This window comes from Podarcis liolepis, assembly GCF_965112155.1.
Source record: "Podarcis liolepis genome assembly, chromosome: 7".
Lineage (NCBI taxonomy): Eukaryota > Metazoa > Chordata > Lepidosauria > Squamata > Lacertidae > Podarcis > Podarcis liolepis.
Genome location: NC_139561.1, coordinates 94,132,163 through 94,158,215, shown reverse-complemented (window position 1 = coordinate 94,158,215; position 26,053 = coordinate 94,132,163). Strand labels below are relative to the sequence as shown.

At 47.5% G+C, this 26,053-nt stretch overlaps 1 protein-coding gene and 1 long non-coding RNA gene across 2 annotated transcripts in view; both read right to left on the bottom strand.

The window, feature by feature from the left end:
- Positions 1-2,735: 2,735 nt before the first annotated feature.
- The window catches only part of LOC310712954, a 29,720-nt gene continuing 6,402 nt past the window's right edge, over positions 2,736-26,053 (bottom strand). The window contains exons 3-4 of the long non-coding RNA XR_014529037.1: positions 3,556-3,819; positions 2,736-3,218 (exon numbers count right to left, since the gene is read on the bottom strand). This is a non-coding gene — a long non-coding RNA (uncharacterized lncRNA). The remainder of the gene's footprint in view (positions 3,219-3,555; positions 3,820-26,053) is intronic.
- Positions 9,024-14,451, bottom strand: LOC310712867 (uncharacterized protein). Its single transcript, XM_083516290.1, has 2 exons — positions 13,339-14,451; positions 9,024-13,085 (listed from the first exon to the last, which is right to left on the bottom strand). Exons 1-2 carry the CDS (start codon positions 14,397-14,399, stop codon positions 12,941-12,943), a joined length of 1,206 nt encoding a protein of 401 aa, XP_083372416.1. The 5' UTR covers positions 14,400-14,451; the 3' UTR covers positions 9,024-12,940.

Here is a 26,053-nt window from a genome sequence, read left to right as displayed (position 1 = left end):
CACTGAGCAGTACTTTGGAGTCACAAGACTCTGTTTACATTCCTCACATTCCATACTGTTGGAAGTCTCACAGGAGACGGATTCCTGTTCCTTTGTTCCTTTGTTGTTCAGTTGCTCTCTGCGCTCACAGAGAGGGGATGTATTTTTCTGCCTGCATAGCTAGATAATAAAACTCCTAGCAATGTAGCCCAAACCTCTCGTCTCTTCCCTGTGCTGGAAGCTCTGCTGAATGGGGAATGTGCCTGGAGCCTTATCAGAGGCTCAGGTCATCAATCACGTTGAGGCGATTCCGGAAGATGAGCTTTATCAGCTCGGTCGAACGGAGATCCCCAGAGGAACTACCAGGGAAGAAGTTCCCTTGAACTCAGTGCAATGAGTTCTGGGCAGACCTGCAGAATTCTCCAGTTCTAGGATTCCACGACACCCCAGATCACACTCTGTATCTGGGAAGGGACTGCAGCAGAGCTGTGAAGTCACTGGGGGGCAAAGAGGAGACAAGAAGAGCAAGCTTTCTCTTGGCTAAAAACCAAACACCCCAGAAGGAGCAGGAAAGGCCCAGAGGGGGAGAGGCTCTGCGAGGACATCCCCCTGGCGGGCCTTTTCCTCGCCAGGCTCTCCGGGCACCAGATAGGCTTTCATTTTGTTTTGTTTTTTTATATATAAAATATTTATTGAAGTTTCACAAATTTTATAATCAGACACAACAATGCAAACAAACACAAACAAGAAAAAACAAGTATAATTTCAAATCCTTATTTTCGTAAAACTTACTTCACCGACCTCCTCATATCTCCCCTTTCTGCATTCCACTTTCAATTTTTTAGTTCAGCAAATCCTCACTCTTAATTTTATCTAATTGTTAACCTTTCTTTTCTTTTAACTTAATCTTTACAGCTGTAATCCACTTATTTTCTAAAACCGCATCATTTTAACACTCATTAATTTTACAATGTTTATTAAGATAGTTCTTAAATTTCTTCCAATCTTCTTCTGCCGTCTCTTTTCCCTGGTCTCGGATTCTGCCAGTCATTTCTGCCAATCCCATGTAGTCTATCACCTTCATCTGCCATTCTTCCAAGGTGGGTAGATCTTGTGTCTTCCAATACTTTGTGATGAGAATTCTTGCTGCTGTTGTAGCATACATAAAGAATGTTCTGTCCTTCTTTGGCACCAATTGGCCGACAATATACAGGAGAAAGGCCTCTGGTTTCTTAAGGAAGGTATATTTAAATACCTTTATATATCATTTCCCAGAAAGCCTTAATCTTTGGGCATGTCCACCAAAGGTGAAAAAAAGTACCTTCCGTTTCTTTACATTTCCAACATTTATTATCAGACAAGTGGTAAATTTTTGCAAGTTTGACTGGAGTCATGTACCACCTATAAATCATTTTCATAATATTTTCCTTTAAGGCATTACATGCCGTAAATTTCATACCGGTGGTCCACAACTGTTCCCAGTCAGCAAACATAATGTTATGACCAATATCTTGTGCCCACTTTATCATGGCTGATTTCACTGTTTCATCTTGTGTATTCCATTTCAACAGCAAGTTATACATTCTTGACAAGTTCTTAGTATTGGGTTCTAACAGTTCTGTTTCTAATTTTGATTTTTCCACCTGGAAGGCAATTTTCCTGTCCAACTTGTACACCTCCATTATTTGATAATAATGAAGCCAATCCTGCACTTTAACTTTTAATTTCTCAAAACTCTGCAATTTCAGTTTGCCCCCTTCCTGTTCCAGAATTTCCCAATATTTCGGCCATTTGGCCTCCATATTGAGTTTTTTCACAGCCTTTGCCTCCATTGGCGACAACCACCTTGGGGTTTTATTTTCCAACACATCTTTGTATTTAATCCAGACATTATATAATGCTTTCCTGACAATGTGATTTTTAAAAGCTTTGTGAGCTTTAACCTTGTCGTACCAGAAATATGCATGCCACCCAAAAATGTTATTAAAACCTTCTAAGTCCAAAATGTCTGTGTTCTCAAGAAGCAGCCAGTCTTTCAATCAGCAGAAAGCTGCTGATTCATAGTAAAGTTTAAAGTCTGGCAGGGCAAATCCCCCCCTTTCCTTTGCATCAGTTAAAATCTTAAATTTTATTCTGGGTTTCTTGCCCTGCCAGACAAATTTTGAGATGTCTTTCTGCCACTTCTTGAAACAATCCATCTTGTTCACAATTTGCAATGTTTGAAACAAAAATAACATTCTAGGCAATACATTCATTTTGATCACAGCAATGCGGCCTAGCAGTGAAAGCTTCAACAGATAGGCTTTCATTTTGATGCCAAGGACATCCTGAAAGGATTTAGACCAGTCATGACGTGAAGGAGGCATTGAAGGAATAGATCATAATTTGGGTCAGAGTTCCTCCTCCTCCTGTGCATCTGACCAGAGCCATGGCTACTTTCCTGAGGCCTTTCCTCTGCTTCTGCCCCCATGAAGGTTCCCTGATGGGAGGCTGTGGGGGCTGCAGACAGGCCAGCCCTTTGAGAGCAAAAGGGGGCCATCTTGGAGGGGGAGGGTAGGTGTAATATTAAGCCTTACTGAGAGAGTCCGAAATCCCCCGATTCTCCTCCATGACTTTCTTATGGAAGGCTCTCTGGTCAGGATCCAGCAATGCCCAGTCCACATCTGTGAAATGGAAGGCTACATCTTCAAAGCACACTGGACCCTTCTGCCTCTTAATTGATGTTCTGTATTAACTGGATTTTTCCCCTGCACATTTTATGGATGCATATTTAGATGTGTTAATGGAATTACCAGTATTCATTGTGTATTTTAATGAGGGGCATTAAGAAACTGGTGTTCTTCAAATCATTCTTCTAATCCTGTGCACAAACATTCCCGTTTGCCACATGGAAGGATCCCTTCTTCTGTCCCTCTGTGCTGTTCTTGCCGGGTGGGGAGTGTTGGGATCCCAGAATGCTGTGTGAGATAGTAAGTCTGCAGGCTTGAGTCTGCTAGCTGATGCAACTGGCTGATGCAATCAGCCTGCAATACTTTCTATGCAAGTGCAGGGTCAGAATGATGTGGGTCAGAATAATGTGCTGTCAGTTGATTGGCTGTCCTTGGTTTAAAAGGGAAACCTGTCCAGCTGTAAAGGTGGTGGTGCAGAGGAGTGTGGTCAGAGAGAGAGAGTCTTCCTCTTTGCCTTAAGGTGCAGCCAGGTACTCCGTTTGACTGTATGAACTGCTCCTGTATTATAGCCTGTAGATATTTGTAGATATAGAGCTCACAATAAATATACTGCACTGAAGAACCTGGAACTCTAAGCATTTCTGCTAAAGCGCCGCAAAGATTTCGCGACAGGGAGGACCCTCCTGAAGCCCTATAGACATCTCCAAGGTGCGGAGCGGAATGAGAGGGGGAAAGCCCCATTGTGGGACTGATGGGGTGAATCCTGGCCACTCTTTGGTATGGGGTGTGAACTGCTCAGAAGCCTATTTGAGCCTTCAACCCTCCTTCCTGGGCGGTTCCTCCCACCCTTCCTCTGTGTCCCCCAGTCCATGACATCCTCTCTCCCCACATGGCTCCTTCCTCCTACCTGCTCTGGGTCCACAGGGGCAGCTTCCCCTCCGCCACCAAGTAAAGATGGACAAACAGGTCTTGCTGGCCTCATTCCGTCTCCTGCGAGAGAAGAAGGTAAGTGGGAAGCCAAGAGCGCATGCTTCACTCCGAAGGAAAACTACAGGTGCGCCTTCAAACAAGGAGGAGTTGCCACCTAAATATGGGCGTTTGTACCAATTTCACATACTAGTTGTGAAAAAACACATCTCCCTTTCTCTGGGCTCTTGGTCCTCTGTGAATTCTCCAATAAGTCCTTTGGCCTCCTGGGAGGAGAACTGCCTCAAATGCTGGCTCTACACCTCTGAGCAGAGGGTGTCCTCCTGACCCGGGTTCTTTCTCACAGTGTTTTCCCAGAATCCCCCACTGCTCTCATGGTGGGTTGCAAGGCCTCTTCCTGCTTCAGGGCCAGCTGAGTCTTGCTCATCCATCTCTGTTCCCAAGAGATCGGAAGGAGTCCCTAGGTCTTCTGCCAAGTTCTGCCTGTCCTACTGAGAGGTGCCAGAGAATCCTGTAAAGCAAATGCATTCTTCTACTACCAGATTGATACACAGTCAGGAGAAATGTTCCCTGGGCCAGCATGGATGAGTCTGAATCACAGCCCAGACTCGGAGTTCAAGCACCATATTCCCATATTCGTAAGGCAGACTTCTGTCTTTGTTCTGAGGGCAACTCCCTCCCCCTTCAGAAGCATGGCTGCCTCCCACTGGGGGGCCTGGATCCATCGCTAGCCCTCTACTCCTCCCTGAATGGGCCTCATCCTCTTCTCAAGCCATCTCTTCCTCCTGTGGCAGGGAGTTCCATGGGCCTAACTGCGCACTGTGAGATGGAAGGGCTTTCTTTAGCACAGAGGCCAAGTTTTTATTTCTGCCTCCAGATGTTTCCATCTGGCTGCCACCTGGGCTAAGGAACGTGGCTGATTCCTCAATCGCATCAGGGTTCCTTTGCAGGCCCTTTTCTTCCTGACTCAGTGACCCCTCCCCAAAGGAGCAAGAGAAGAGTTGCAGACCTCCTGTTACTTGCAGCCTCCCTGGCTTTGCAGAGAGAAGGGGGGCAGAACCTCTTAGCCCTGGCTTGGGGATCCCCTTGGAGGAGCTGAGCAGAATCCCCACGGATCCCCATCATGACTCCCTGGCCCTCATGGCTGTTCTTCTGAGCCCTTGCAAAGCGGAGCTCGCCCTGCTCCCTTCTCTCTCTCTCTCAGGAGCCAGGGCCTCAGAGGGGTCTTCTTGGGGGGACCCTCCCCTGCAGCCCTGGGACCCCCCATCTCCCCAAGGCAACTCACCGGATCCCAGAAGGCGCCCCCAGGCAGCACTTGTGGAGCAGAGAGACAAAAGCCCGGATGGGGGCGGAGCTTGTGCTCTGGGGAGCCTCCTCCCTTTATTCCTCTCTAGGAAGCCAGCTTGGTGCCCCTTAACCCTTTTGCTGGTCGGTCTTTCCCTGCGGAGGAGCCCCAGGCGTGGCGCAGGCGCAGAGCTGCTCCATCGGGGGACTTTAGGGGCCTGGCGAGTTTCTCCCTCCGCGGGGAACAGATTTCTGTGCATCTCAAGAGCAACAAGAATGTATTCCTTACCCCCCTTTGCTTGAGAAGTAAAACTCTGCAAGGGTTTGGCTCCAGGGTCCCTTGAGAGAGAGTTGGTTCCGACTCCCTGAGCAAAGAGGAAGGAAAAGGGGGTCCTGCAAGGAGAGGATGAGGGGAAGACCCCCTTTTCTAGGAGTGGGGGAGAGGGATTGGGCTCCCGGGTCAAGAGAGCACCTTGTATCCTGGCACTGAAAAGACACGCTCCCGACACACACTTTGTGGAATCTCCTTTCGGCAAAGGGTCAAAACATAGTTCCAACTTGGGCCAAGGGGAGTCTGGAGATGAGGAGGTTCCTAGCTTTGGAGAGACCTTGAAATTTGATTTTAAATTCATTTTGGATTATATCGAGGACTGTGGGGAGTGGGACTGTGGGGAACAGGTGAGTTGGATCATAGAATCATAGAATCCTAGAGTTGGAAGAGACCACAAGGGCCATCGAGTCCAACCCCCTGCCAAGCAGGAAACACCATCAGAGCCCTCCTGACATATGGTTGTCAAGCCTCTGCTTAAAGACCTCCAAAGGAGACTCCACCACACTCCTTGGCAGCAAATTCCACTGTCAAACAGCTCTTACTGTCAGGAAGTTCTTCCTAATGTTTAGGTGGAATCTTCTTTCTTGTAGTTTGGATCCATTGCTCCGTGCCCGCTTCTCTGGAGCAGCAGAAAACAACCTTTCTCCCTCCTCTAGGTGACATCCTTTTATATATTGGAACATGGCTTTTTTTTTTAAGAATTTTTTATTTGTTTTACAAAAATTTTTAAACAATACAAACATATAAAAAGACATACAAACATATATAATTTCATAGCCTTTCTTTCATAAACCTCGTTTCTCAGACTCCCCCATACCTCCCCTTCCTGCATCCCAATGTCCAAAGTTATTTCAGCAGCTTCTAAACAGTTTTATCAAATATATATCATATTAGTCCTTTCTGTTACTTAATCTTATATTGCTGTATCTCTTTTTCTCTCAACACCTCGGCATTTTAGCATTCCTCAATTTTATAATAGTTCTTAAGGTAAATTCTAAATTTCTTCCAGTCCTCTTCCGCCGTCTCTTTCCTCTGATCACGAATTCTGCCGGTCATCTCAGCCAGTGTCATACAGTCCATCACTTTCATCTGCCATTCTTCCACGGTGGGTAGATCTTGTGTCTTCCAATACTTAGCGATGAGTATTCTTGCCGCTGTCGTAGCATACATAAAAAATGTTCTATCTTTCTTTGACACCAATTGGCCGACAATGCCAATTCACCTCAGATCATATAATCTTTCGCCTTTTATATTTGAACATGGCTATCATATCACCCCTTAACCTCCTCTTCTCCAGGCTAAACATGCCCAGCTCCCTTAGCCGTTCCTCATAAGGCATCGTTTCCAGGCCTTTGACCATTTTGGTTGCCCTCCTCTGGACACGTTCCAATTTGTCAGTGTCCTTCTCGAACTGTGGTGCCCAGAACTGGACACAGTACTCCAGGTGAGGTCTGACCAGAGCAGAATACAGTGGCACTATTACTTCCCTTGATCTAGATGCTATACTCCTATTGATGCAGCCCAGAATTGCATTGGCTTTTTTAGCTGCCGCGTCACACTGTTGGCTCATGTCAAGTTTCTGGTCAACCAAGACTCCTAGATCCTTTTCCCATGTACTGCTCTCAAGCCAGGTGTCCCCCATCTTGTATTTGTGCCTCTCATTTTTTTTGCCCAAGTGCAATACTTTACATTTCTCCCTGTTAAAATTCATCTTGTTTGTTTTGGCCCAGTTCTCTAATCTGTCAAGGTCGTTTTGAAGTGTGATCCTGTCCTCTGGGGTGTTAGCCACCCCTCCCAGTTTGGTGTCATCTGCAAATTTGATCAGGATGCCCTTGAGTCCATCATCCAAGTCGTTGATAAAGATGTTGAATAAGACCGGGCCCAAGACAGAACTCTGTGGCACCCCACTAGTCACTCTTCTCCAGCATGAAGAGGAACCATTGATGAGCACCCTTTGGGTTCGGTCAGTCAGCCATTTATAAATCCACTGAGTGGTAGCATAGTCAAGACCGCCTTTTACCAGCTTCTGTACAAGAATATCATGGGGCACCTTGTCAAATGCCTTGCTGAAATCAAGGTAGGCTATATCCACTGCGTTCCCTTCACCTACCAGGCTTGTAATTCTGTCAAAAAACAAGATCAGGTTATTTATGACTTATTTTTCAGAAATCCATGCTGACTATTGGTGATCACAGCATTCCTTTCTAGGTGCTCACAGACTGTTTGCTTAATGACCTGCTCCAGAATCTTCCCTGGTATTGATGTCAGACTGACTGGGCGGTAATTGTTTGGGTCCTCTCTTTCCCCCTTTTTGAAAATAGGGACAACATTTGCCCTCCTCCAGGATGAAGGGTGATGAAGACAATTTTGGGTTGGAATCCCCCAGAGACCTACTCCTCAATGAGAAAGGAAAGAAACTAAGACAGAGACCAACAAGAGACAAAGAAAAGTGCAAGTACAAAGAAGATGAAGAATTGCAGAAGGGACATGGAAGAGATTTAAGGGCCTCGGACATAAGGCTTCCAGGTTGATGGACTGACATGACCCAAGACCAGTAAGAAGAGACGCTGGATGATGATTGGAAGAGAATTTAAAATGGAAATTTCTTATTTTAGAATCACTAATGAATATTAGGGAAAATTTGGGAATGAAACTATATGACTCTAGCAGAAATGATATCAGGAGCTATGTATATTTGAAATTTAAGATTTAAGTCTTAAGGCACTTAGGGGTAAGATAAGGTTAAATAAATTAATGTAATCTCAATAATAGAATATGGGGAAAGATGGTAAGGATTTGTTGAGTTAATTATTAGGTTAAATTGTTAAGATAAATTTTATAACAAAAATAGAGAAAGATGGAAAGAATTTGCTGAAATAATTACTAAACTAGAACACTAAAACGGAGGTGTGAGGAGGTCAATGAAACAAGCAAATGGAAATTATGGATATGCAATTTGGGATTTGTGTTTTTTCTCTCTTTTTTTCTTCTTTTTTTCTTTCTTTTGCTGTATTGTCGTATTGGTTTTCATATTTTGTGCTTTTCTCTTTTTTATTGTTCTCTTTTTTCTTTTTTGTATTGTAGTGTTGTTTTTGATTTTTTCTTTTTCTTGTAATTTTGAAATTATCAATAAATATTATTTTAAAAAAACAACAAAAACAAAACATAGTTCCAACTTGAAAGCCACCTCCAGGACCAGGCACCCTCAATAAGCTTTGGACTACAACTCCCAACCAGGCCTGCCAGCAGAAGGCAGGCGGGATGGAAACAGCCGTCCAAAAGGTCCGGCCAGCTCCAGAGGCGACCCAAGGCTGCTCTCCAATGGGGCGCTGCTCCAGGCATCTGAGTTGCCCAGTTCAAGGGAGCTGGCGGGACTAAGAACCGGGGTTCCTGAATTGCAGGGGTTGGACTAGATGAGCCTGGAGTGTCCTCTTCCAGGAATCCTCTTCTGGAATGTCTCCCAAAACTGCCCCCCCTTTCACAAGGAGCTCCCCCCCCCCCTGTCTTAAACTACCCTTTGACTGGCAACCATCTCCAATCTCCTTGGTGGACAATCCCAACCAAAATAAAAAATTCCTTCCAGTAGCACCTTAAAGACCAACTAAGTTAGTTCTTGGTATGAGCTTTCGTGTGCATGCACACTTCTTCAGATACCTGAAGAAGTGTGCATGCACACGAAAGCTCATACCAAGAACTAACTTAGTTGGTCTTTAAGGTGCTACTGGAAGGAATTTTTTATTTTGACTATGGCAGACCAACACGGCTACCTATCTACTACTGAATCCCAACCAAAGATGCATTAGATTCTCTGAAATCTACTCAGGAGTCCTGTAGTGATTTCATGCTCTTTATTGCAGCTTGTAAAACAGTGATTTAATTGCCCCCCAAACCTCAGGCTTTTATATACATTATTTACACAATTAGTCCCGTCTGATTGGCTGATTCTGCTTCCCTCCTGGAGCCTGATTGGTCTTTTCCTGCAGGCCAATCAGTTGTTGCATTCTAGGATCCTAGTTGCCTTTTCTTCTAGGATCCAAGCTTAGTACATAACCCCCCTCCCCTCTACGTTCCCGTTGCGCCCAGAAGGTTAGCATTCATAGTCGTTGAGATATGCCGGTCACCTACATATGCCTTGTGGTCTTGGGTGTCTCAGTAGGGGTTCCTGGTTCTGGCTCTTGTTCCAGGGCTGCCGGCTGTGATGGGATCGGTGGGTTGGACGCCGCTCAGCCTCGGTCACTTCTGGACTTCCTAGTTCTGCCTCCCTTACCCACTCCTCCTTCTCTATGGGCCTCACCCTTCTGCTATCCCCTTGGGATTCCTCTGTCCAGCCCTCCTTGCAGTTTCCCCCCAGGAATCATCCGGAGGTTCAATAGTCCCAAGAAGGCTTGGAGTTCTGCCTTACCCTTAGGTGCAGGGGCGTAGCAAATAGTCCCCACCTTGTCCCCGATCAGGTGGACTCTTAGAACCCCACCAGGGTGGCAAGGACATGGCCATTGGCACTGGGTATGCATGAGCCATAAGGGCCTTGTTTATCGTACATTTGTAGTCTGCGCAGATGTGGACTGAGCCATTGGGCTTGACGTGTGTGATGATTGGGGTTTCCCGGGGGCATTAGGCTAGAGCATTCCTTGCTCCACAAGCCAGCAGTCTAATTCCTCGTCAATGTGGGGTTTTGAGGGCGAACGGGACCTGGTGGGCCTTGAACTTGATGGGTCGTATGGCAGGGTCTAGTTGTAGGCCAACGGAGGGGCAGGGCAGTATATCAGCCCAATGCCCCATTGAAAACCTCTGGAAACTCTTTGCACATGGCGTCCACGTCCACGTGGGAGCTGGTGCGGTTCACCCCGGTGATGGCTAGCCCCAGTGGCCCAAACCACACCAACCCCAGTAAGCTAACGTAGCACCCCTGACCACGATCAAGTCCAACCGCCGCTTCCGCCCTCGATATTGTACATTGAAGGTTCCCACCCCCATCGTGGGGACCTTGCATTTGTGGAAGTCTCCCGGAGGGTGAATGGGGCTGGCCAAACTTGGAGCTGCCACTGAGACACAATTCCTTAATGTCCATGCCAAGATTATGGACAGGGTTGAGCCTGTATCAAGCTCCAGGCGGCACGGGGCTGCCTCTATCTGTGCCTCGATGTAAATTTTGTCCGCATTAGAATGAGGCAACTGGTATACCTGACAGTCTGTGATCTCCGTCGAGTTGCCTTGGTGTGTCAGACCACAGGGCCTGGGACTCTTGGGTCGGCCATCTGGTTCAAGGCGTGGGGCAGGGCAGGCACGGCACACCTGGGCGATGTGTCCCAATTTTCTGTATTGTCGGCATTCTGCGTTGCGGAAATGGCAAGTCCTCTGCTCGTGGCTCTCACCGCAACTTGCACAGTTCCCGTCTTCCGGACGAGGCTGTCGTGGTGGGCGTGCAGCTTATGTGCGCTGCTGCACTCAGTACAGGTCCTCCCGGTCGGATTCTGAGTCGTCGGTGAGGTCCTCATGGTGGATCCTTGGTTGGGACGACATTTTTGACTGGAATCCTAGCGCTGACCTCTCAGCAGCTTCAGTTGCTAAAGCCTCCTCTAGGGCAGCCTGAAGCATCAGGTCCTTCTTGGCGCAGAGGCGCCACTGCAACTTCTCGTCCCTCAGGCCGCCCACAAGGCAGTTGGCGAGCATGTTTTCCAGCTCTGTGACGTTGCAGAGCCAGGCAGCCTGGCGGAGGGAGGTCACATACCTGGTTATGGTTTCTCCAGAGACCTGCCGCTTTGCCTAGAAGGCATTTCGACATGCTACCCCCGAGGGTTGTTGCGAGAAGTGCCCCTTCAGCCGTTCTATTATCGTGTCATAGGGAACGGTCGCAATATTTGTGGGAGCGAGGAGGGCTTGGGTGATCTTGAATGTTTCTTCTCCATAGATGCTGAAGAAGGTTGCCCTATTCTTGGCTGTCTCATGACGTCCTTTACCTCCAGGAGGAACTGGAAGCGGGTGGCGTATCCTTCCCAGTCTCCTGAGGCCGGGCTGAATGGCATGAAGCGGTTGTCTGTCACCATTCTGGGTCCTTGGGTCCTGGAGCTGTAGCCTGGATGTGCAGTGCGATGCTGTGCTACCTGTGGTGGCTGTGTGCGGTGCACGGCAGACAGCTCAGCAGGATCCCACCTTCATCACCAGTGAAATATATTCACAGTCCTGTAGAGATTTCATGCTCTTTATTGCAGTTTCTAAAACAGTGATTTAATTGCCCCCAAACCTCAGGCTTTTATATACATTATTTACACAATGAGTCCCATCTGATTGGCTGTTTCTGTTGAGATCCTGCCAGGAGACAGAGGCATCAGGCCTCCATGTCGTCTCCAGACGATCTCCGGTCTCCCGTTGGAATAGCATCAGTCAATTAGCGACACGACCCTCAGATGCATTCCAAGACTCATGCACGCCTTTCTCGCAGAGTTTCCACAACGGAAGATTCACCCAGGAGAGAATATTTACAGCTTTATTCAACGTTGGGCAGAACAAAGGAAAAACATGACTGCTTGCATCCATGGCGAGGAAAACAGCCAGAACAAAAGCTATATACAAAATGGAAATGCCCAGTGAGCAGGAAGTAAACAGGCATGTGACGCAAAACAGCCTGTTCACTTTTTTAAGGAGGAACGGAAATATCCTAACAGATTCTGCTTCCCTCCTGGAGCCTGATTGGTCTTTTGCTGCAGACCAATCAGTTGTTGCATTCTAGGATCCTACTTGCCCGCATGCCTTGAGGCCCCAAGATGGGCGGAGGAAGGCCTGGGGGGCAGCTGCTAGCTGGGACTTTGATTTGGGCAGGGTGGGGGACAAGGAGAGGGAGACAGGAAGACCGGCCAGGGGGTGGCACTGGGGGGATTTATTCACATTGGTTTTCTACCCAAAAGCCACCCCCCCGGCTGTGAGGAGGGTGGCGCCTCTTCCATGAATTCCTCTTCCACTCCAAGCCACTCTGCTCAAACCTTTGCTAAAATCCTGCTCTCCTCCCTCCTCTCCGTCTCAGAGGCTGGGCTTTCTGTCTCATCTCAAGAACTGCCAAAGCGCCCGCAATTGCCTCTTATCTTCCACCCAAACCATCCACATCAATCCTAAGCATCTCCTGTTCTGATTTTCATTTTTTGTCTTCTTTTCCAGCTTTTCAGACTTCTCTTCCCTTCCTTTCATGGAGATATCTAGTGCTTCTGTTTTCTTTGTCAGTGTCTCTACTTTAGTGGTCAAATTAGTCACCATTTAATGATTTTTATCAATTCGGGCTAATAGTTTCTCCAAATTTAACACAGGCCTGGTGTTAACTGTTTTTGAACTGCCATATTCAAAATCTCCCTCTCCCTTGTTCTCAAAGCAGCCTATTTTCCAGCAGCACCTTATCAGTTTGTCAAGGTCACAGAATAAATCTTTCCCAAGAGATCCTGTTTCCTGCATTTTTCCAGCCCTCCCTCTTCCTTCCAGCCTGATACCCAACACACATAAGATGATTAACATAAAATCCAATTTCTTAAATTAAGATTCGAATTAAACAAATAAACCAAATAATTACTTTAAAAGAGGAACCGTAAAACAGAAAAAAGAAATAATGTGTCCAAGAGGACCTAGCAATTTAGATGTCCAGATAAGAGTGGTTGTCTTGCAGGAATCCAATTCTCTTTAAGTGGCTCAGAGTAGAAGAAATATTTTCCTCCAAAGAGAAACGAACTTCTCCAAACCTGTCTTGATTTTAGCTTTTTCAGCCTATTTTTTAAAAGAACTTTAAAAATGAGACCAGACTTTCATAAATCCCTCCGATCACACTCTTGGCACTGAAATAGTTTCTACCCTGTGTGAATTCTCTGATGGGAAATGAGATTGCTGCTTTGACTGAAGCTCTTTCCACATTCCACACACTGATAGGGTTTCTCCCCTGTATGAATCCTTTGATGGAAAGTGAGATTGGCACTCCGTGTGAAGCTCTTTCCGCATTCTAAGCACTGATAAGGTTTCTCCCCTGTATGAATACTTTGATGGGAAGTGAGATGGGCCCTCTGATTGAAGCTCTTTCCACATTCTACGCACTGATATGGTTTCTCCCCTGTATGAATCCTTTGATGGGAAGTGAGTTGGGAGCTCTGACTGAAGCTCTTTCCACATTCCATGCACTGATAGGGTTTCTCCCCTGTATGAATCCTTTGATGGTAAGTGAGATGGGCACTCCGAGTGAAGCTCTTTCCACATTCCATGCACTGATAGGGTTTCTCGCCTGTATGAATTCTACAATGGGAAGTGAAAACCTGGTTTTGACTGAAGCTCTTTCCACACTCCAAGCAGTGATATGGTTTCTCCCCTGTATGTATTCTACGATGGGAAGTGAGACTTTCTTTCCAGGTGAAGCTCTTTCCACATTCCATGCACTGAAAGGGTTTCTCCCCTGTATGAATTCTTTGATGGGAAGTGAGCTTGGCCCTCTGACTGAAGCTCTTTCCACATTCCACACACTGATAGGGTTTCTCCCCTGTATGTATCATTTGATGGGAAGTGAGATCTGAGCAATTTCTGAATCTCTTTCCACATTCCACGCACTGATAGGGTTTCTCCCCTGTATGAATTCTCTCGTGGGCAATGAGATAGCGTCTGTCAATGAAGCTTTTTCCACATTCCAAGCACTGATAGGGTTTCTCCCCTGTATGAATCCTTTGATGGGAAGTGAGCATGGCCCTTTGATTGAAGCTCTTTCCGCATTCCGCGCACTGATAGGGTTTCTCCCCTGTATGAATCCTTTGATGGAAAGTGAGATTGGCACTCCGTGTGAAGCTCTTTCCGCATTCTAAGCACTGATATGGTTTCTCCCCTGTATGAATCCTTTGATGGGAAGTGAGTTGGGAGCTCTGACTGAAGCTCTTTCCACATTCCATGCACTGATAGGGTTTCTCCCCTGTATGAATCCTTTGATGGTAAGTGAGATGGGCACTCCGAGTGAAGCTCTTTCCACATTCCATGCACTGATAGGGTTTCTCCCCTGTATGAATTCTATGATGGGAAGTTAGATCGTTGCTGCTACTAAAGCTCTTTCCACACTCCAAGCAGTGGTAGTGTTTCTTCTCAAGGGGATATCTTTGATGGGAAGAGGAATGGGAGCTCTGACTGAAGCTCTCTCCACAGTCTGAATCCTGATATGGGTCCTCCACTGTGTGGATTTCATTATGGTCTCCCTTGTTCTTCATTTCCAATTCATCACCACCTGAAACTAAGAGGCAAACGGATTAGAGTCTCGGGAAGAAGTGCAGCCCCAAATTATGGAACAATGCTAATTAATGCTTGGGACAGGGGAAGAACTGAAGGGACTTAGATGTTATAATGTTCCTTTTGTTCTGCAAAATGTCTAGTTTCGTATACAAATCAAGTTGAATATTATATGTTTTCTCTCCCTAGTTTTTAAAAGTACAGCTTAACCTGGTAACGTTATTTTGTTCAAATTTAAATATGGATCTGTACTATCTTCATAAATAAAATGTGCTTTCATTAGTATTTTAAAGGTGGCCAAAGCGGGAAAGTTCCCTGTTCAAAATTAAGATATACAGTGGTACCTTGGGTTACATACGCTTCAGGTTACATACGCTTCACGTTACAGACTCTGCTAACCCAGAAATAATGCTTCAGTTTAAGAACTTTGCTTCAGGATAAGAATAGAAATCATGCCCGACGGCGCAGTGGCAACAGCAGGAGACCCCATTAGCTAAAGTGGTGCTTCAGGTTAAAAACAGTTTCAGGTTAAGAAAGGACCTCCGGAACAAATTAAGTTCTTAACCCGAGGTACAACTGTATTTAATATGCTACATTGTTCAATATGCAGTAATAAATCTAAACAAATTGTAAGAGCTTGATAAATATTTGGGAACATTGACTCTGGACTGACTTGGTCATAGTCAGCTACCTTGTGGTAGGGAAATGAACTTCTGTGTGCTGAAAAACACATTTTGTATATTGAACAAATGTGTGTAGCAGCTGCCAAATTTAAATTTCTTTAGTGGCTAAAAATTGAATGATGATGTGCATCACCTTAAACCAATTTGGATGTTTTCTTATATTCTCAACATCACAGAATGCAGAAGAAACTTGTCATATCAGTATTATTATTATTATTATTATTATTACTTAAGTTTCCTTACACTGGTACCTCAGGTTACATACGCTTCAGGTTACAGGCTCCGCTAACCTAAAAATAGCACCTCAGGTTACGAACTTTGCTTCAGGATAAGAACAGAAATCGTGCTCTGGCAGCGCAGCGGCAGCAGGAGGCCCCATGAGCTAAAGTGGTGCTTAAGGTTAAGAACAGTTTCAGGTTAAGAACGGACCTACGGAACGAATTAAGTTCTTAACCCGAAGTACCACTGTATTTAAATGTTACATTTTTGTGAGAAGTTACAGGGGACGAGGCAGGGGGCCTTCTCGGTCGGGGCACCCACCCTGTGGAACGCCCTCCCATCAGATGTCAAGGAAATAAATATGCAACTTTTAGAGGACTTCTGAAGGCACCTCTGTATTGGGAAGTTTTTAATGTTTGATGTTTTATTATATTTGTTGGAAGTTGCCCAGAGTGGCTGGGGCAACCCAGTCAGGCAAGGTAAAAATAATAAAATTATAATTATTGTTACTACAGGGTTCACTGCCTGAAATTCAAAAAGCCTGGCTCTGTTTTGGGATGGAGTTTGTTTGGTTCAGTCGTGGAATCTGTGCCATCTCCAATGCCAAGCGACTCTTTCGTCAACCAGAGAGAGACAGAAGCAAGAACAAAAGCAGGAAACTTGACTGAAGCTACTTCAACACCTAAAATCACTCTGAATCCTACATTTAAGAAGGCCTGGGCAGTTCAGACAGTCTGATCATGGTTTTAAACCACAGAACTGGAGGAAGAATATTCACAGGGAAAACAATCAATAGCCATCCCTCCAAGGTTTGCTGTGGGAGTGTTAACATCCCAGGTGCTGTGGGTGGCGCTGTTGAGCCCCATCCAAATATCAGAGGTTCGTCACATAGAGAGATGTCTTGAATTACAAAACAGATAGGATGATCCAATAGGGAGCCTTACCGAGAGAGTCCAAGATCCCACGATTCTCCTCCATGACTTCCTTATGGAGAGCTCTCTGGTCAGGATCCAGCAACGCCCACTCCTCGTCTGTGAAATGGACAGCCACATCTTCAAAGCACACTGGACCCTAACAGAAAAGGAAAAAGGCTGTCCTCTTAGAGAACATTCACTTGGCTCTGTTGTTTTCTACAGCGGCCAGACCCTTCTCTGCCTTCCTCATCCCTCTCTCCTGCTGCAGCTTCTGCCTCGGAGTCTGGGCTGCTCTCTGCCACAGACTCCCTCTGCTCCCTGAGCCCTCTTCCCTCTCCAGCTTCAGACCCCTCCTCCTCCTCCTCCTCCTCCCCGTCGGCTCCCTCTTCTCTGGCTCCTCCCACCATTCCTCTCCATCCAGCCAGTCTGCATCCAAGCAGTCCTTCCCCACAAGGCTCCTTCCCCCTACCTGATCTGGGTCCACAGCTGCTGCCTCCCCTCCACCACCATGAAAAGATGAAGAAGCAGGTCTTGGTGGCATCATTCCGTCACCTGGGAGAGACCAAGGTAAGTGGAAACCGTGAGCGCCTGCTTCTCTCAGAGGTGAAACAGTGCATCTCTACGTACAGATGGGGCTTCGTCCAAGTCTCCCCTGCTAGCTTCCGGTTCCGCTCTGCTTTAATGGAGGCAGCGGGAGATCGTTGGAGAAGGAAAAACAAGGATGACTGAGGGTAATTTTCCTTGCAAGTTCCCCCAGGGACCGGGGGGAACGGGCTTGACTCCCAGTTCGTCTCAGTACCTGGCTCCGGCATGGATTGAGGGAGGCAGGGAGGCGCTGAGTGCAAAAGCCCTTCGCCTGCCGAAAACCCTCCTTCGCTGCCATTAAGAAGCAGAGGTTCTCCTGCCAATTAGAGCTCAATTTGGACTAATGTACAGGCGTTGCTGGAAGAGATCAGATCATAAACTGCGGAACTGTACCAGCTGCAAGGTCTTTAAGGTTTGAATTTGAGAGTAGACTTCATTTGGTGCAAAAGACAGTGAGTGGGGGGAGGGGAGCCTATGGCTTCTTTATATAAAGTTTTCTTTTCTACACTAATGAATTGGTAGCCTGCGATTGAATACTAGTTGAAAATATCTATGTACAGGTGAGCAGGGATGAAACTGGACTGCAGATATGAAATATAACTTCAAATAGAACTGTGTGTGTAAAAAACAAAAAGGAAAAAGGGAGGGAAGCTCTATTTTGCAAAATGTTTGCGATGGAAAATTGGAGGTGACTCTTCCCCATCCTTTATTATATACAGACTGAACTGATTAATGCTAAAAGGACGTGGAACTTAATCGGATAAATGCGCATTTATCTTCGGCCACACAGAGGGATGTAAGGAATCTGAAAGTTGTGCAGGAGCTGATAAGGTTCATTACTGAGTCATTTGCAATTCTGACAGATCCCTCTCTTTCCCAGGTGTAGAAGAAAAATGGCAAAAACTGATTATTTATTAGGACAGTGTGATTTTTGCAGCTGCTGTTAAAGTTGCCAAACAACGAAGCACAGGACAGAGCAATGGAGAATTTCTGAAACCACAATGGGATATTAGCTCCGCCCAAGGAATAATGGAGAACAGCAACAACCAGGAAAAGATAGAACAGGACAGGAAGAAATATCACGAACAGAAATATTGCCACACACAGGAAGAGTAAGGATATCGCTGGAGTGCCTCACTTGTAGTTTTATATATTTTTTGATGTTTCCATACGAATGGAAGTCATTAATACTGCAGTTGTTATATAAAGGATTGTTATCTTGACAGGAGTGTAATTGAAATTAATAGGATTTTGGAATGCAGAAATCAAGAAAATCATCAAACCATCGGTTTTAGCATGCGGGGGGCCACCTATATCATATAATTTTGAATAAGATTGGTATTAGTAATTGTATTGTAATTTCACATTGTTATAGGGAGGCTATTATTGGACTGTAATCGTAAACTAATCAAATTACTCTCATAAACGTCTCCCCTGCTGAGTACATTTGTACATTTGTACCCATTTCATATAATAGTTGTGCAAAAATACATCTCTCCCCCCCGAGCTCCAGGTGTCTTCCCCCAAAAGATGTAAAGAAATCACAGATTAGTTTCAAAACCAAGAGAATGTGACAAAACGGGGGAGAAAACACTCCTTCCTCCTTACCCAGAGGCCTCACTCTGGCGTCCAACGGAGTCTTCTCTGCCTCAGAAGAATCAAGACCCATTTCTGCCAAAAGATCCTTCCTCTGAAAGAGCAACAAGGATTCAAAACAGAGAATGGGGAGAAGGGTTAGAGAAGGAATGGCAGAGGCAAGCGCTTTCGGGGGACAGAGGTGAAAGCTGCTTCCTGCTTCTGCTAGACTGGTGTCTGGGGTTGGCTGCCAGGACCATGAAACATTGGTCCTCAAGGATCTTCACTGGCTCCCAGAACGTTTCCCAGCACAATTCAAAGCCCTAAAGGGCCTCAAAGGCCCAGTATACCCAAAGGAGCGTCTCCATGAACTGAGGTCCAGTTCCGAGGGTCTTCTGCTGATTCCCTCACTGTGACAAGTGAAGTTACAGGGAACCAGGCAGAAGACCTTCTCCACAGTGGCCCCCACCCTGGGGAATGCCCTCCCATCAGGTGAGAAGGAGATAAGAAAATGCATAACTTTTAGAAGACACCTGATGTCTTCTTATGCTTTTATATGTGCTGGAAGGCACCCAGCCACATGAGTGTCATTAATAATAAGAAGAAGAAGAGGAAGAAGGAGAAGGAGACGATCTGTTCCTAGATGCTTTCCAAAAAAGGATGGGCCATTAGGAAATGATTTGGGAATACTCTCCCTCCTCTTTGGAGCCCCTTGGGAGTATCCAGAAGAAAGTCTCTCTCACCTGCTGCTCTGCCTGCTTCCTCTCCTCTGCCTGACTCAGGAGGAAACCTTCGGCCAGGGCCACCGCCTGGGAACTGGTCTCCGCTCCGCATTCCCTCACCCAGTTCTCCATCTCCAGGGGAAGGACAGCCAGGAACTGCTCCAAGATCACCAGGTCCAGCATCTCAGCTTTCGTGTGCCTTTCTGGCTTCAGCCATTGATGGCAAAGGTGGTAGAGTTGGCTGCAAACCTCTCGGGGTCCTTTGGCCTCCTGGAAGCAGAACTGCCTGAGCTGCTGGCTCTGCACCTCTGAGCAAGGGGTGTCCTCCTCCCCCAGGATCTTCTGCACGGAGTTTTCCCAGAATCCCCCACTGTTCCCCGTTTCCATGGCATGGCCTCTTCCTGCTTCAGGGCCAGCTGAGTCTTGCTCATCCATCTGGGCTCTCCCGAAGTCTCCAGGAGATCGGAAGGAGCCCCTTGGTCCTCTGCCAAGTTCTAATGGAAGGTGCAGAAAATCGTATGAATCAAACACACTATTCTGTTGTAAGATGAAGAGGAGGAGAATGTTTCCTGAAGAAGCGTGGCTGAGTCTTGCTAGGAACCAGGGCTGGATTGCACCACAGCTCAAACTCGAAGCTGTATGGGGGGAAAAGGGGGAGGGAGAAGTCATAACTGTGAGTGACAAGTGAGTGTAATCTGGAGCCAGGGCAACAGTGGGGGTCCCTCCCCACCCCACTGCATAGTCCAGAGCTTCGCCCCAACCCAGCCATATCTGCTTGGGTGGCTTGGTGAGCAGCAGGGCCCATGTCTAGCTCCAGCCACCGTCCCTTGGGGACTTCCTGCTCTGGATCCAAGGGGACGGTGGCAAGGCCCTCTGGGTGGAACTGCCCTGGAAGACGCCTCGGAAACTGGACTTTCCGTCAAATAAAGAATTAGGGAGGGGAAGTGGCCGACATAAGGAGATTTAGTAATAGAGAGAGAAGGGAAGCTTTGTGGTGTTTCCCTCTTAATATACTTCTCCCTCACAATTATGTCCCTCTTAATATACTTCTCCCTCATAATAATGTCCCTCTTAATATACTTCTCCCTCATGTCCCTCTTAATATACTTCTCCCTCATAATCATGTCCCTCTTAATATCCTTCTCCCTCATAATAATGTCCCTCTTAATATACTTCTCCCTCATAATAATGTCCCTCTTAATGTCCTTCTCCCTCATAATAATGTCCCTCTTAATATCCTTCTCCCTCATAATCATGTCCCTCTTAATATTCTTCTCCCTCATAAAATGTCCCTCTTAATATCCTTCTCCCTCATAATAATGTCCGTCTTAATATCCTTCTCCCTCACAATCATGTCCCTCTTAATATCCTTCTCCCTCATAATAATGTCCCTCTTAATATCCTTCTCCCTCATAATAATGTCCCTCTTAATATACTTCTCCCTCATAATGTCCCTCTTAATATCCTTCTCCCTCATAATAATGTCCGTCTTAATATCCTTCTCCCTCATAATAATGTCCCTCTTAATATACTTCTCCCTCATAATGTCCCTCTTAATATCCTTCTCCCTCATAATAATGTCCCTCTTAATATACTTCTCCCTCATAATGTCCCTCTTAATATCCTTCTCCCTCATAATAATGTCCCTCTTAATATACTTCTCCCTCATAATGTCCCTCTTAATATCCTTCTCCCTCAAAATCATGTCCCTCTTAATATACTTCTCCCTCATAATGTCCCTCTTAATATCCTTCTCCCTCACAATCGTGTCCCTCCGAATGTCCTTCTCCCTCCTCGCTCTCTTCCAGTCCCACCTCCCTGGCCAGGGCCTGAGGTCCCTCTGGCTCCCTCCCGGACCCCCCAGCCTCTCTTCCCTCCCCTTCCCGCCTCCCGGGGCAGGGAGTTCCCCAGGCTTCCCCCGAGAGGAGACCCACCAGAGCCCGGCAGGCGAAGGCGAGGCCGGAAGGGACGTCAGAGGGGGGGGAGAGGAGGAGGAGCGGCCCGCCTTCCTTTCCTGTCCTCTCTAGGAAGCCAGCTCGGCGCCCCTTAACCCTTCTCTCTCCCGGCGGAGGAGCCCGGGCGTCGCGCAGGCGCAGAGCTGCCCCTTCCGAGGGGTGGGGGAGGGAGGAAGCAGGACCCAGAACCCGGGACTGGGCGCCTGTGCGTGTGAAGGGGGAACCCGTGTCCGGGAGGAGGAGCCTGTCTCTCTGCCTGGGGCTGCGAAGGGGCGTCTGGGCGGGGAAAAGGGGGGGTCTTGGGGGGGCCAGATGGGGGGGTCCGGGGTGTCTTTTCCCCGGGGGGGGCGAGTCTTTCTTGGGGGCCCCTGGGGGGCTGGGGGGCAGAGAGCCCTGTCCCAGCAAGAGGGGGTCCCGGGGGGGCTGGAGGGGGGAGACATTGCCAGACATGGCTGGGGGGGCCATTCTGCGTTGTCCCATCTGCTGCTTTGTGTCTGTATTTCAGCCATAAATGTATGTTCTTGGTGAAGTCGCCTTGGAAGCAACACAGGAGCAGCCAAGGGGGTTTTCCTAGGAAGCCTTTTATTCCCCTCGGGTGACATTGTGTGTTCTGAACACGCTGCCATTCTTATACCCCCAAAATTCCTGCATTCAGTCAGTCTTAGAATTGGGCTTAGACTTGGGTTGCCAGACGCGTGTGGATTAAACGGTGTGCTTGACGCTCCTCATCCTCTGGAATCAGCGTGTCTTCACAGCTCCTTCAACCAGGCAAGGAAGGACGCCTGGATCCAGAATTGGCCCCCACGGTCACTGAGGGCCTCATGGTTGAAACCGTGTTTAGGGGAGACAATCTTTCTCGGCTACGAGGGACGCCAGAGAAGAAGGGTTGCCATGCGTCCTCTTTTCCCAGGACACGTCCTCTTTCTCAGGGGTAAAATTTCTGTCCAGGTGGATTTTTTGGTCAAAATGTCTCTGGCCAGACGTTCTGGAGGAGACATAACTGGGGGTGGAAGACTTGCGTTCCTCTTCTCTTCTCCTGCCCTCCCCCCAGCAAAACATCTCAGAGCTTCTCTAGCCTACATATAGTAGGAGTATTGAAAGTGAGAGTCATCATCGCGTCCTCGTTTTTGCTCCTCACAATCTGCCCACCCTCCCAGAGAAGGGCAACCAAGGAGATGAAGACTCCGTCCTCTTCCTTCTGTGACGGCAGGTTGCTCTTGCTCCTTGTCCGCCTTCCAAAATGAAGAGCAGAATCCTAAAGTTGGAAGGGACCCCAAGGTCCATCTAGGCCAGGGGAGGCAACCTAAGGCCCGGGGGCCGGATGTGGCCCAATCGCCTTCTCAATCTGGCCCCCGGACAGTCCAGGAATCAGCGTGTTTTTACATGAGTAGAATGTGTCCTTTTACTTAAATTGCATCTCTGGGTTATTTGTGGGGCATAGGAATTTGCTCATTCCCCCCCCCCCCAAATATAGTCCGGCCCCCCACAAGGTCTGAGGGACGGTGGACCGGCCCCCGGCTGGAAAAGCTTGCTGACCCCGGATCTAGGGCTGTTTTTCAATGTCCCAACGCTGCCTGGCACTGGTCCCTCCAAATGCTCTTGTCTGGCTGGTCTTTCTTCTCTCAGTCATGTCAAGGAGCAGCATGGGGGCTAAAAGGAGGAATAAATGGAGGACAATATCCCACTCCCCCCAGAAAAGCTCTTCTTTCTCTTTCTGTGGAGGGTCCAGGCCCCTCTTGAAGGACCTTTACCTTGCTCCAATCAGGTTGTATATTTCCACCCCTTGGGACCCAAATATTTGACTTGCCTCATTTTGAAAACTGGCATTTTGAAGCTTTGACCATTAGGCCTGCACACCACCAGCTTTTACATACTTTACATTTGCTGAGGCAAAATCTCCACCCCCAACATTGCTTGCGGCAGTTCTGCCCTCGCCTGAATCTCCTCCATTTTTAAAGGAAGCATCTCTTTTTCATGGGCCATCTTGGTCTCCCTCTCTCTTTCTTCCTGGGCTCATCTCTCTCTCTCTCTCTCTCTCTCTCTCTCTCTCTCTCTCTCTCTCCCTGTATCTCTGCTAGATGAAGGGCAGCTGCCATTCTGGCCTCTTCTCTTTCTTTCTCTGCTTCAACCTTAGACAATTCCAATCTTAGCCTCATCATCTCTAATTCAATATATTAGGATTCTCCTCAGACGCAGCAGCTGGGTCATCCTGAGTCTCTTTGGCTTGGCGCTTGCTGGTCATTTTCTGACAGGAATCTTTTCTCTTTTTAATCAAAGTACTTCACTCCCTTATTAAACTGGTTGTTCTGTGTCTCTGGGTACGTTTCTGTGTGGGTTTTTACTTCGTATCACGGCTCTTTTCCCCCCCGGCACCCTTGGGCCCGGCCTTCAGGGTTGTCGTTTTGAGACCCCACTTCCTCCCAGGGTTTCCAATTATTACTTTTTCTGGAAGGGACAGAGTATTACTGCTCCCCCTGAGTCTCCTTTGATTTCATCTCCCAAGGTAGAGACTTCAGTTACTGTTTTCAGCCTAAATGAGCAGGAACCTCTTGGAAACATTGCTCTCAACTGATCAGCTGTTTGAGCTCATCTAACTTTCCTCCCATCTGTCCAGAGCTTGGTCAATTCGGCTACCCAGTTGGGCCTAAGTCTCTCCTGGTTTCCTTTTAATTTCACGAAAGGCTTTTTGGCTTTGTTCTGCAGTCAGTCCAAAGCGCACTTTCACTCTCTCCTTAAATGTGAGGGAATCAGAGGTTTCATCCTCTCTGAGATCTGAGTATATTTCACTCAAAATCCCACATATCTGTGGGCGTAAGTGCAGCATCCAGTTTTCCTCATGCATCTTTAAGTCTGCCAGTCCGCTCAAAACTAAATAGGATCTGTGTGGGATTTAACTTCCTATCCCACCTCTGCCCCCAATTAATATGCGACAACGCAAGGGCTCTTCCCCCCCCCCTGGCACCCTTGGACCCGTTCTCTCTCCTAAATATAGTGCACCCACCTCACAGAACACAATTCCCACAAATGCCCTCCAACTACCTCAGATTATCTTGTGGGGGACTCGCGTGAGGTCGTCGTCATTTAGCCATTTAGTCGTGTCCGCCTCTTCGTGACCCCCTGGACCAGAGCATGCCAGGCCCTCCTGTCTTCCACTGCCTCCCGCAGTTTGGTCAAACTCATGCTGGTAGCTTCGAGAACACTGTCCCACCATCTCGTCCTCTGCCGTCCCCTTCTCCTTGTGCCCTCCATCTTTCCCAACATCAGGGTCTTTTCCATGAGTCTTCTCTTCTCATGAGGTGGCCAAAGTCTTGGAGCCTCAGCTTCACGATCTATCCTTCGCGTGTGGTAAAACTTACTAATTGGGAGTCTCAGGCAAGATTTGTTCAAATAAACATTAACAATTTTATTTAACAAGGAAGTTTATGACATGAGTGGATAAAACTTAGAATATTTCAGTTTACAATGTTATTTCCTTTCAAGGTTTTCTCAGTTGTTTCACACGTAATACTTTGGCTCTTAACAAGGTGGCACTTTCTGCCAGTTACCCTACTCCCAAGGTACTCCAAGCCAAAGACCCAAGGGATCTCTGGTTTGGGAGTCTTCTCTTTCTAGAAGGATCTCTCCCCTCCTGACTGGGATGAGAGCTCAGCAGCCGGTCTCTTTCCAGCTCCTCCTTCTCCTGGCTCAGCCTCCCAGTTCATTCCTGGCCTGATTTCCTCTCCCAGGACACCACACACTGTCCTTCCCACTAAGCTCAGAGACTCCTTTCTCTAGCTGGTGATCTTTTCCTCAGAGTGGATGTTTCCACCCAGAACCAGCTCCTCTCACTCCCCATCTTCCCCACCTCCCTCCAAAGCTCCTAGCCATGGGGGGAACTAGGCCCAGGTCTCCCTCCTCCAGCTCCGGGGCTCTTAGTCTGTCTGCTAAACCACATGGGGTGTCTTTGGGTGTAATAATAATATTTTTTTATTTATACCCCCGCCCATCTGACTCGGCCTCCCCAGCCTCTCTGGGTGGCTTCAAAAAATATATATATTAAAATACTGTAATACATCAAATATTTAAAGCTTCCCTAAACAGGGCTGCCTTGAGATGTCTTCTAAAAGTCTGGTAGTTCTTGTTCTCTTTGACATCTGCTGGGAGGGTGTTCTACCACTGAGAAGGCCCTCAGCCAGAAGGCCCTCGGCACTGGACCTCAGTGTCCGGGTAGAATGATGGGGGTGGAGACGCTCCTTCAGGAACACTGGGATGAGGCCATTTAGGGCTTTCAAGGTCAGCACAAACACTCTGAATTGTACTCGGAAACGTACTGGGAGCCATTGTAGGCCTTTCAAGACTGGTGTTATATGGTCTCGGTGGCCGCTCCCAGTCACCAGTCTGGCTACCACATTCTGGATTAGTTGTAGTTTCCGGGTCACCTTCAAAGGTAGTCCCACATAGAGCACATTGTAGTAGTCCAAGCAGGAGATAACCAGAGCATGCACCACTCTGGCGAGGCAGTCTGCAGGCAGATAGGGTCTCATCCTGGTAAACAGCTGCCCTGGACACAGATTTGACCTGTGCCTCCATGGACAGCTGTGAGTCCAAAATGACTCCCAGGCTGCGCACCCGGTCCTTCAGGGGCACAGTTGCCCCATTGAGGACCATGGAGTCCTCTACACTGGCCCGCCTCCTGTCCCCCCAAAACAGTACTTCTGTCTTGTCAGGATTTCAATCTCAATCTGTTAGCCACCATCCATCCTCCACCGCCTCCAGACACTCACACAGGACCTTCACTGGTTCTGATTTGAAAGAGAGATAGAGCAGGGTATCATCCGCATACTGATGAACACCCAGCCCAAACCTCCTGATGATCTCTCCTAGCGGCTGCATGTAAATGTTGAAAAGCATGGGGGAGAGGACAGAACCCTGAGGCACCCCACAAGTGAGAGTCCAGGGGTCTGAACACTCATCCCCCACCACCATTTTCTGAACACGGCCCA

Excerpts from the sequence above, each read along its gene's own strand:
- LOC310712867 (XM_083516290.1), bottom strand. The coding sequence starts at position 14,399 with ATGAAGAACAAGGGAGACCATAATGAAATCCACACAGTGGAGGACCCA. Across the intron at positions 13,086-13,338 it reads ACAGGGGAGAAACCCTATCA|TGTGTGGAATGTGGAAAGAG; the intron begins GTGCATGGAATG and ends AAACCCTATCAG.